Source organism: Rutidosis leptorrhynchoides, chromosome 4 (assembly GCF_046630445.1).
Source record: "Rutidosis leptorrhynchoides isolate AG116_Rl617_1_P2 chromosome 4, CSIRO_AGI_Rlap_v1, whole genome shotgun sequence".
Classification (NCBI taxonomy): Eukaryota; Viridiplantae; Streptophyta; class Magnoliopsida; order Asterales; family Asteraceae; genus Rutidosis; species Rutidosis leptorrhynchoides.
Window position 1 is genome coordinate 586,429,500 of NC_092336.1, and position 12,141 is coordinate 586,441,640.

The 12,141-nt window shown below is 34.8% G+C and overlaps 3 protein-coding genes across 3 annotated transcripts; all 3 read right to left on the reverse strand.

The window, feature by feature from the left end:
* Positions 1–4,959: 4,959 nt before the first annotated feature.
* LOC139904443 (uncharacterized) lies at positions 4,960–6,312 on the reverse strand. Its single transcript, XM_071886373.1, has 2 exons — positions 5,633–6,312; positions 4,960–5,255 (listed from the first exon to the last, which is right to left on the reverse strand). Exons 1-2 carry the CDS (start codon positions 6,218–6,220, stop codon positions 5,022–5,024), a joined length of 822 nt encoding a protein of 273 aa, XP_071742474.1. The 5' UTR covers positions 6,221–6,312; the 3' UTR covers positions 4,960–5,021.
* An 862-nt stretch (positions 6,313–7,174) lies between these two features.
* LOC139845564 (E3 SUMO-protein ligase MMS21-like) lies at positions 7,175–10,079 on the reverse strand. The gene is made up of 7 exons (XM_071835824.1): positions 9,867–10,079; positions 9,697–9,768; positions 9,321–9,431; positions 9,122–9,232; positions 8,709–8,848; positions 7,723–7,808; positions 7,175–7,640 (listed from the first exon to the last, which is right to left on the reverse strand). Exons 1-7 carry the CDS (start codon positions 9,960–9,962, stop codon positions 7,489–7,491), a joined length of 768 nt encoding a protein of 255 aa, XP_071691925.1. The 5' UTR covers positions 9,963–10,079; the 3' UTR covers positions 7,175–7,488.
* Positions 10,080–10,864: 785 nt separating this feature from the next.
* On the reverse strand, positions 10,865–11,843 carry LOC139842885 (uncharacterized). Its single transcript, XM_071832985.1, has 3 exons — positions 11,649–11,843; positions 11,214–11,505; positions 10,865–11,151 (listed from the first exon to the last, which is right to left on the reverse strand). The coding sequence occupies exons 1-3, from the start codon at positions 11,841–11,843 to the stop codon at positions 10,865–10,867; spliced, it is 774 nt and encodes a 257-aa protein (XP_071689086.1).
* Positions 11,844–12,141: the final 298 nt, after the last annotated feature.

The following is a 12,141-nucleotide window of genomic DNA, read 5'->3' on the forward strand; positions in this document are numbered from 1 at the left end:
CAACCTAGAGAACATATGTTGATCAATAAATGTCTATCAAGCTAGGTCAGGTCATAGTGTATCACAATCCTAATGCTCGATATCGACATACAAAAGTTATCCAATGTTGTTTCAAAAAGTCAATTTTGACAATAGTTCAACAAACGAGACGTACCTTATATAAGGATTCATTTACTTGGCTGGTAATATTTAAAAATCCATTTTATCAATCTTGTAAACAAGTTGTTTAAATCTTAATTTCAAATTCATAAGCAATTCCAATTAACGTCAATTATAATTCAGTTGATCATATCTTTTAATCCGTTCATCGAAACTATTCGATGTCTAAATGAAAAGTCATTGATTTTTCGCCAGCTTTCCAAAAACATGTATATCATATACCTTTTACCAGTAATATATGTATTTAATTCGTGATTCATTATAAACTGTTTAGCGACGAAATTTAGCATACAAGCATGTATAAATATATATACTCGAGCATTAGACATGGATACACAATTAATATATAAAATATAAAATATGAGTGCTTACGTATCAGTATTGAGATTCAATATTGTAGGAAAGTACGTAGACGTAACGGAGATGATAAACACTAGGTTTGATTCACAAATATACCCATGAACATTACCCATAACCTCCTTGGCAATAACCCATAATTTCCTTAGCTCTATCTCGCTTGAAAACCATTTTGAAAGTGACACGCTCATAACCTCGTCGTAGTATTTTATCTATAATACTAATTAATAATATTAATAATAATAAGATTAATAATAATAAGATTAATAATAATATTAATCTTAATAATAATAATAATAATAATAATAATAATAATAATAATAATAATAATATAAATATAAATATATATACGAGTGTAATATGTATGTGTGCAAAACTGGAACGAATTCGACTGAATTTATAGATGTAGCCTGATTTCCAACCCCATGCGATCGCATGGTTTTTAGGCATCAAGGCCATGCGATCGCATGGCCCTCTGATCCAGCTCACAAACTTTTGTTTTCTTGTTTGTCGACATATTTATTTATTAATATATAATTTATATAATTTATATATTAATTAATTATATATTATATTATATTCTCGTGCATAGTTGACTTGAAATTTTCGTTCCGATGTCTCGTACGTTGTCACTCGACTTATGCCCCGGTTCCGGTTTCTCAAACGCATTTTCGTACGTTTAGAAAACTTGCATTTTACGTTTCATGTCACGTACCTTTGTCAAAATATAGCCTTAAATTATCCCTAAACTATACCACTCAAAGTATATATTAAACTTTCGAGTGTTTTGGTCATTTACTTCTATAAATCATTGTCTCGCTATTTGTTAATAACAATTCGTTTTATGACCAGTTTAATATTATATTTTATATATTTTCAATATTAATATATACGTTTTAAAATACATATCACAAGTTATTCATATATCTAATTCCAACAGTTAATATTCCTTATTATTGTATGTCTCCAAATTACGTTATTTAAACAAACACTTTACCATTTATTTCGAATATCGTTAAAAATGAACGATTTCCCAAATCAACGTGGACCTCACAACAAAGACTCGTAATAATATCATAATCTTTAAGGGACTCAATAAATATCTTTTAATTCAATCGTTTGGCATAATCTTTTAACTCCGTAGTTAAATATATCAATCAGATAATCAAACCAATAAGGTTAATGCACAGTATCGTTTTCATAACACTTTGTTACGTTTTCAAGTTATAGTATATATATGTATCTATTTACATATATTTGTTCGCGAATTATTGAGAACAATCGAAGGGTATTTGAATAGTTCAAGAATTTTAGGATTCAACTTCATAGACTTTGCTTATCGTGTCGGAAACGTTAAAGATTAAGTCAGAAATTTCCGGGTCATCACATGGAGTTTTCATGACCCAAAAGTATGCAACTGACTCTAGTTAGTGTTTCCAAACAGCTTGCATCGTGTACGTTGTTTGAGGTTATGTTGTTTTTGCAACCGACCTCATTGGCCATGTCCTTTGAGATAAATTTTCATGGTTATATCAGTGACATGAATAGTGTTGTCGCCACATAATTATCGAACTAAATAGTGTTTGATTTACCCAAACATACAATACTTTTATCGGATCATAACAGGTGGACAAGCTTGATCTTCTCATCTTCACTTTCAAAGACGGAGCATTATAGGGTAAGGAGGGTCTGTGCCTCCCCCTAAAATAAATTTAGAATTTATAGTCATTTCAGTTATGAGTACTTGAGCTTTTGTATCAACTAAGTTGTAATTCGTGCGAAAGTGATACGACTAAAACAGTAGATGCTCGCTAAATTTGTGATATCAATCAAGTTCACATTTACTTTATCTTTATTGCAAAAATTAAAAATTCAAATTAAATAAATATTCAAAGCTTATAAAGTCACCTTAAAAAATAATGCATGTATATTCATGTATGTTTTATCAAAAGAACATAGTTATATTATATTACTACCTCCGTCTCATTCCAATAGGGCATTATTCTATTTTGGGTTGTCCCATTCTGATAGTCCACTTCCATAAATAGAAAGAAAAGAAGATATTTCATTGGTGGATCTGGAGAGAGAAGATATTTCATTGGTGGAGAAATGAAGTTAGTGGGATTTTCTAAAACTGCGTGTTTTTTGTTTGTGGACTATTGGAATGAGACGGAGGGAGTATATAGTATAATAATCTAGGAATGAACAAGTCCAAGCTTCTATCATGTCCAGCTTTTGTCATTCCCTAAAGCACCGATTCGTTCTCAAGTAACGTTCCGATTCTATGTAAAGTAAGGGTGCGTGTGTTTACTTATTACTGAATGATCCAACGTTAAATGCAGAACCATTCAACATTCAACGAATTTTGTTTATGACCTTTGAATGACACGTGGTGCTGAATAGTTCAACATCTAGTGTTGAACCATTCGAGCTGGAATTCTCTCTTAACCATTAAGCACTTAAGATTTATCTAATATTCTCTTTAAATTATATCAAGAATACTTAGTTAACAACTATATTGTACGGAGTAGTTTTTATTCATGTAAAGGTTAATAAACTAATGTTTCATCATTCACATTTTTTGTTCAAGAAGATTATAAAACAGCTTATTGTCAAGTAATTTCATTCAGAACTATCATTTTAATTATGAATTATTCAACGCTTATTATTCATTTTTATCAAACGCACCCTAAATCTTTTATTTTTTTTTTTAAAAAAACAAGCTTTTATTAAAGAACCAAACCAAGATACATTTTACATAGCAGCATCTATGCAACAACAAGGTGAGGAACATATACACGAAGAAAACCTAGACTATATAAGCACGAACTATACATATAACAGGAGATTGCTATGAACTAGAGATGCAAAGGATGCATCCGCCGCACGAAAAAGAACCTAGATTGTATGAAGATACTCGCTTGGATTGTGCAACCACTTGTGCCACTCGAACTTTTTTCCTTTCGATCTATTTGCTATCCACTCGAACGATTTGAGTTGAATCTCGTTAATCGCCATAGGACCGTTCCAACCTTTTCCTTGAAACGCCATATGGTTTCGGTTTTCCCAAATCAAGTAAGCGCAGGTCCATTCCATGGCTTGCCATATTTTCAAGCCGAGACTCGATGAAGTTGTTGGACCCTTACCTTCGAAAATTTCTTGGAGCGAGAAGCTTGAGAAGGGACCAATATTCCACCATTTAAATACTCTATCCCAAATATCCAAAGTTTGTTTACAAAAGATGAAAGTGTGCTCAACCGTTTCCATTCCATCGTCACACAGCGGGCACCGTACACTATGAAGATCCAAGTCCCGTTTATCAAGTTCTATTCTTACCGGTAACCTTTTCCTTAATGCACGCCACACAAAATCTTTTATATCAGAAGATCCACCCTAAATCTTTTATATCAATCATCATTTTCATCTTCAGTTTATATTGATGATATAATATTCATGCAGGTCTAAATATATGTCTAAATTCACATGTCAATCAGTTTGCTTGGTGCTTGAAAGTTGAGTCTTTTAAATTTTAAATAACCGGTCGATTGACATATGGCGTTAGATCAACTTTTTAAGCTTGGATAACATTTGTCTGTACTCGTACCTTTTTGATTGTCTGCAACTGAAGTTACAGTTGACTATGTATGGGCTATGAATGTATCATTTGTTGATTCAAAAATAACAGGATGATTCTGATGAGATTGTGTTGTTGGAGGATATGAGAAAGTTTAAATGATTAGATTGATGATTTTGTTGATTTTTATATGCATATGAATTCATTACATGTGTTTTTGTCATTTATGTATTGATGATTCTGTTGATTTTTGTATGCGTATGAATTCAATACATGCGTTTTTGTCATTAATGTTATAGTTGTGCCGTTAATTAGCGTTTGGTAATAACGTCATGACATAAAGGTCGATTTTCAGTTTGAATGTCGTAATTTGGTAATAACGATTTGATTAAATGGATCCCAATATCGAGTCGTAAGTTTACAAGAGAAACCATCCTTACATAGTCTACTAGTTGGAGTCCTAATATTCTAACAAGGGACTCGTGTTCAAATATCACTAACAAATTTTAGGGTGTACGATCACATATAAGTGTCAGAAATGATCACAAGATAACTCGATTAGACCACACATATCTCGATTGAAATACTTCCCCAATAACTTGAACAAAGAAAACATTATCTGTATAATTTACATGATATAGAGTTTGTATAGTTTGATACAACCAACTATATTTTCCCATCTTTTACAGTAATACTTTGTTCCCAACAATAATTTGAACAAAAATTGTACAATAATCTAAAGGTCCATTAATTTTGTAGTTCATTGAAACATCTAAAATTTGACAGGCCAACATACACATGAATCCAGTCAATAATGGAAGAGTTGAACATATATAATCCATCTAAGCACAGTTTGTAGATACCTTTTTTATGATACATATATCTTACTAATTCCAAACTTATTCAGATTTCACAAAGCTTACTATCATGATCATGAACACTCCTGGCGCACATTAGAAGCCACAGCTCTAGCCCAGAACTTGATATGTGCCTTCATATCTTCTGATGAATTCTTATTACCCAATCCTTCTGGAATTAAAGGAGCACCACTACCACCTTTACTCTTTGTTCTTTTGCTTCTCATGTTTCTTTCCATCTTTCTCATATCACTACTAATCTTTTCTTGATCAACCACAGGCTTCTTCTGTACATTTTCTGTCATTGGCTGCAAATTCGTACAAAGAGTTATATCATTATGACTATAAATCTTGATCTTGATATTTAGAACAATATATGTCGTAAACCTAGAAATAGGAATGCGTATGTACCACCAATGAGCTAGTAGCTCAGTGGTACCCGTGCCTTTGATACTGGGGGCCCACCATGTGAAAGCTATTTAGAGATTGGCGCAGGTTCGAGTGTTGCTCGAGCCTTTCATGGTTGGTTTCCCAGTGGAGGTAATAGCCTGGCATCAGCCCTTCGAGGGTGGGTTAGTGGGTTGCCAAAGGCAGCCCTTCGAGGGTGGGTTAGTGGGTTGCCAAAGGCAACACAAGTACAGCGTGTCCCTGCCGATCTACACGTTTTGGAGGAATGTATATGTACCTTAGGTGTATGTCGATGTGGATTCGTTGTGTGTGAATGGTTCATGGATGCTTGTCTTATCAATCTACCTAAACTAAACTCACTTTCTTGATCTTCTTCATCTTCTTGATCACTTTCATCTATGGAGGTTGACATGGACGAAGTCGGGGTCCAATTTGGACTTGGGTTTGTCTTTTTTATGGAGAAGTATTGTGTTTCTTTTGAATTGGGCAAAGATGGTGTTCGAGTTAGACTTGATGGAGCAACGGGCGGTTGCTTTCTTGAAGAAAAATTTGAACTTTTTAGCTTAAGAGGTATTTTGGGCTTTTCCATTAATAAGGATTGTGTTTCTATTGATGCTGGCATAGATGGTGATCGAGTTAGACTTATAGGAGCAACAAGGGGTTGCTTCATTGAAGAAAAGCTCGAATATTTTCGCTCATTATTGATAACATGGTCTTGATTTGAGGACAAGGAAGGGTTAGGATAAGGACAAGAATTAGAAGCAAGATCCGAATAACATCTAGAGATAGTTCTTGGTTTCGTGTTAAGCAAATTACCGAAAAACCAACTGTCTTCCAATAGATCTCCAGCTTCATCTTCTTCCATACTTAAAAAAGACACAAACTTGATGAATTTTTATGTTGAATGAAAATATCTGTTATGAAGGTGGACTAAGTTAAGCTGTGAATGAAGAAGGTTATGATTGGTGGAGGTGAAGTGAGATTGACTCATGTGATATTGAGATTGATGCAACATATATATGCATTGTATATAGAATTAAAAAAGTATTCAGGTTCTGTCAAATGAGTGTTGTTTAATATGTATATAACCAATGAACGTAAGAAGAAAAGGGACATTATTTTTGGATTACATGAGAATGTGCATGAATATAAGGAAGGTGTGATTGTTTAATTTATTTTATTATTAACTGATTGGGAGGTTGGGGAGTCAATAAGGAAATGGCTATTGCCAGCAACTACCCATGTGCAACTTCTTTGTTTTATGGACTCTACTACAGTGCCATTAATCCATAAGTATTATTTACAATTTAATTAAATTCTTTTCAAATGGGTTTTCTCATTCACCCATTCTCATAATAAATGGTTCTTTTTCAATAATTTTGCATTATTAAATTGTATTATGGATACTTGAGGGCCTGCATTACATACATGACTATATCTGCCAAGTATACAAATAAATACTGTAAATGTTTCGATACTAAGGGCAGGTTTCGTATGCATCTAAGAGCGTGGTACAGGACTAACTCGTGTTACAGAGCAAAGGGCTGTTACCTAATCCGAACACGGATGTATTTCATAATGATTAATGATTTACGGATCTTCATATTGCATGAAAATATTAGTTCTTTCGGTACAAAGAAATGAAAAAAGGGAAAGATATGTGAAGTTAATAGTGCGCAATATAGCGGTTAAAAGCAGTGATTGATTGTGTATATAGTGCTGGAGGGTTTTAAAATGTAAAAACTAAAGGATTTTGTTAACGAAGGCCTGAAAGTTGTTGCTAACATGCTTAAAACACTTGTATTATTAGTTAACTGCCACCATAAAGCTAATAATCAACTGCTATATACAAATATTTTAAGTGTGTTAACGACATCCTATGTCGTTATCGAAATACAAAGATAAATGATTTCGTTTTCTAATAATTCAGTTGCACGTTTAGGTCCAAGCATCCTGAATTTTCTTGAAATTTTGTAACAATCCTCCAAAAATTTCCATGTTTTCTTAAAACAAACGCATCCTCATGTTCTAAACTTCACAAGAAGACAACAAAAGTACCCCACATGAACATAAAAAGATCCATGTCATCTTTATACATCCAGGAAACTATAATCAAGTTTGAATACATTGTTTTCAATCGGAATCTTCTGCTTCAGAACCCTCTGTGAAATCCTCTATGATATTAGGCCGGGCAGTTTGCTCATTCATAGCGCGCGATTCCTCGATTTCGACACGTAACAAGGGGTCACATACCACTCTATCTGCAGTTACGGTTTTAGGACACCCTGAAATAAAAGAGTACATGGTAAGAAAAAAACAAGAAGCCACATCTTCCTATTCATAAAAAACGAAATCTTAAATTTATACCTGCCATTGGACATTGAGGTTGTCCATTCTTAGCCATGATGTATTGCATGATAGCCTTCCTCTCGTATATATGCTTACAGTCCTTACTGTCAAAGCGTATCATAGAAAGATCAAAAATCAATCATAATTCGCAGAAACAATTTGCAACATATTTGCAGATTTGATTCTGGGTCCCAAAATATAGATAATTCAGGTAAATGGTATGATAAAGGTTGAATACATTACCTAGTTCTTTCACATTTTCAATTGGATAAGAATAAGATTACACGTGGGGATATTGCGAATAAAAGGGATACGAGTATGACCATGAACTATGTTTGCAAAAACAAATGCAAGCTAGACAAGATGTTGGCAGAGTTATTTGATTAAAGGCAATACACTTCGAGCAAATGAAATGTTACAACTGACACGATAGGCAGATTGGGCCATGGGCAGGGTAGGCATATATAGTCAAAACAATTTCGTGTTGAAACGGGTATTTTTAGGTTCAGGTTGGACTGACCCCCAAGCAATTTTTGGCCATTTTTTTGTTTCTTCATAATATGTAGGTTTTGATCAACTCTCCCAGATGACCCGTTGTACACATTTTGATTTGACCCATTTGACACAAAACATGACAAATACTGACCCAATTTTACAAAACAAAGGCATTGAAACAGAGGAGTTTTTAAGAGTCAAAGAATGTAAGATCTACCATTTGGGGATAACATACAAGTATCCAGTGATTTACTATAAAATGGGGTTTTAACTGAAAATGTACTTATGAAATCCCACTTTTTAGCCATTCCATAGCTGATAAAGATGTAGTAACATTGAACTTAAAACATAAATATTATCTTGAATTCTTGTGGTATTTAAAGGTCACGGAAAGTAAGATAACGTTTAATGCTTTAAACCTACTTGGAAGGTTTAAATATACTCATTGTTAAAATAGCTATCACGTTTATCAAAAACGCTAAAAGTAAATCAAGTGACAGAGAGCACACCTGCGAACAGGTTCCGAGAGTTCAATAACAGGTTTTCCACTTAGCGGGCAAACTGGATTTAAAAGGTTGCTTTGTGTACTAGTCATCACAATATCTTCCTGTTCTTCACCAGGCATCGGTTGTCCATGATTATGCACTTTCTGTATGAAGCAGAAGACAAAGTACATTCAATTAAATTTCAGGGTTAAGTTACATAATTACTTGCATATAATGTTAAACAACATTATTTCAAAAATCCTCTAAGGACAGTAGCTCTAATTGTGGATTACAATATATTCTTTGAGAGTTTAAATCTTGTGCGAGTGGCAATAAAAATTAGTAATTATCCCCTTGATCCATGAATGTGATATACAATTTACAATTCTAATATGAAGGGATATTCAGATACACATATACAATGTGGACAAACTTACCCAAATAGCTTCTTTGAATTGGCGTAACAACTGCTTAGCTTGTGAACTAGATGATGAACGACGGTTTACCTTTGCCATCTCGGTGTCTATCAACTTCTTAAAATCGGTCAGCTGCAATTTTGGCAATCGGTAACAGAACTAAGAATTGTAACAATATTAAACAAGAACCAATTGAATAGCTATAAAGCATTTCATAAACCTGTTCACCAGGCCGATATGTGTTCCCAACAGAATCAATTGCAGTAGAAAGATTAGCACAATTCTCATAAGTTTTAACCAACTCCACAAACTCATTTTCAAGCTCTTTCACCTATAGCACAACCAAATTATAAAATAGTAAAATAAAGATACATACATGATTATAATGTATAAGAGTGGGTTCATTTGATATTGAAAGAGGATCATATAATTTAACACATTCATAAACTTGATAACTGAATACCTCAATTGATGTGAATTTATGTATATGTTACAAAACACTTTCAAGCTATAACCTAATGTTACAGGATTAACCTAATGTGAATAGCAAAAATAAAAAATAAAAATGAAACCCTAGGAAAAAAAAATTGGAGTACCTTTTGTGTTTTATTTTGTCTCTCAAGACTAACCCCAATATCTTTCATGGTAACCATAGCTTTTCGAATATCCTGAAACCGCAAAATTAATTAATTAAACAATAATTCGATGTATGATTTTGTATTAATTTATTTTTCATGAATAATAAAAAACAGTGGAAGATATTTACTACGAGGAGTGTTTGGTTATCGTCGGAAAGTGTTACAGCTGCAGATTTCATTCTCGATGAACCTACATCGGTTCGGTGAGCTGATGTGGATGCCATAACGCCGTTCTGGTTTACCGGTCGACGCAGTGAAAGTGGTGGAGATACGTCACTAATGGCGGTCTCCGGCGGGAAATAAAGGAGGGAAAAAGATTGGGGTTTTTATACGGAGTAATAGAAATTACAGAATACACTTACAGAAATTTTACTACGTACAATTTTTTTTTACAAAATAATGCGCCATGTAACTTTATACAATCACATTCATTAGCTGTTGTTTTTTTTCATCTTTAATCTTTTTTTTTTCTTTTCCGAAAAGGCAATTGTATTAAAACTCTAGGGCCACAAAAGAAGGGGAGGCCTAACCCTTGTACAAACACGAGAACTACGAAGCACGAAACTATAAAAACATACCAGACGCGAGATCACAACACCAAGTTGCAGAGAACGCAACTATAATACAAAGTAGAGTTTATGAACAACAAGACCAAGGTGTGGAAATCCACTCAAGCCAATCAATCTTTCGTTGCTTATTGCGAGTATTTATCCATTCAAACAACTTAAGTTGAATCTCCATTAAAGCCGACGGACCGTTCCAATTTGAATTCGAAAAAACCTTTTGGTTACGATTAAAACAAATGAGATATGCACATGTCCATTCCAACTCGATTACAATTACCCCGGAATGCTTCGTTGATGCTAAGGTTAGTGAAGGACCCGAGACCCCACCATTTGTACACACGATCCCAAATGTCAAGAGAATGCCGACAAAAGATTAAGGAGTGTTCGATGGTTTTCACGTCGTCATCACATAGAGGGCACCTAACGGAATCCAAATCAATACCTCTTTTGTTAAGTTCGGTACGGACTGTAATCCGCCTTTTCAGGACCCTCCACATGAAAATTTCCACTTTCGCTGGCACATACTGATTTCGCAGTGTTGGGAGCCGTGAGCTGCCACCCTAGAACAATTGCTCGTCTATGAGTTTAGAGAGTTTCTTTGTAGTGAAAATACCATTAGAAGCCAAACTCCAAACCCATTTATCCCTGCTAGTATCCTCCTTAGCGTAACTTGAAATTTCAAAAAGTAGCTGTTGCATATCAGATGAAGCACAACCTGTAAGAGCTCGAACCCAATTCCAAGAGAAGATGCATCTTACTTCTGACCATTGCACTCGATCTTTGACATTAACCTGTTGATTTGACTCTAGAAAAAACAACCGCTTGTATCTCTCTTTTAAAGGCGCCCCTGGAAGCCATGTCTCGAACCAAAATTGACACCATCGCCAATTGTCTTTATAAAGGACTTACTGAAGTCGATACCTAGCTTGTCAATGGAAGTTCCTGCACGTAGAATGTTAGCCCAAACGCCACCCTTTCCCTTCAGGTTGTTTAGACCCGAAGAGGGGAGTATCCCATTAAACCCGTGAATGCTTTTTATGACCGAAACCCACAGAGCATTAGGTTCACATTGCGCCCGCCAAAACCATTTCCCCAATAATGAAAGATTTTTACCCCGAAGACTCCCGATGTTTAGACCCCCTTCACCGTAAGGTAGAAGAGTGTCGTCCCATTTTATCCAAATTAGTTTAGATTTATCACCCTACCCTCCACAAAAGAAATTACACCTAAGACTTTCTAATTTATTTAATACACTCACGGGGGCACAAAAGAGAGAGGAGTAATATAGCGGTAAACTACTGAGGACCGATTTTACAGGCGTCAAAACCTTCCACCAAAAGAAACAGTTCTAGCTTTCCACTCCGCAAGCTTCGAGCTAAACTTTTCTAATACCGGACTCCAATTTTCAATCCTATTCATATTTCGGCCTATAGGGAGGCCAAGATAGGTGAAAGGTAGCTCCCCAGCTTTACAATTAACTCGATTAGCCATGCCCTCCACTTCAATTTTATTCACGCCTAACCCGTAGACAAGGCTCATTTGAAAATTAATTTTAAGGACCGACAAGTTTTCAAAACATTTTAGGAGCTTCATTAGATTGCAAAAGTTTTGTCTACTCCACTCCCCAATGAAGATGGTATCGTCCGCATATTGGAGATGTGAGATTAGGACCTTATCGTTCCCGATTTCGACCCCTTTGAAAACCCCACCACTTGTCGCCTTTTTCGTAAGGTAGTTAAGTCCTTTCGCCGCAATGATAAATAGGAACAGTTGTGATGACCCGGAAATTTCCGATCAAATTTAAACTTTAATCTTTATATGTTTCCGACACGATAAG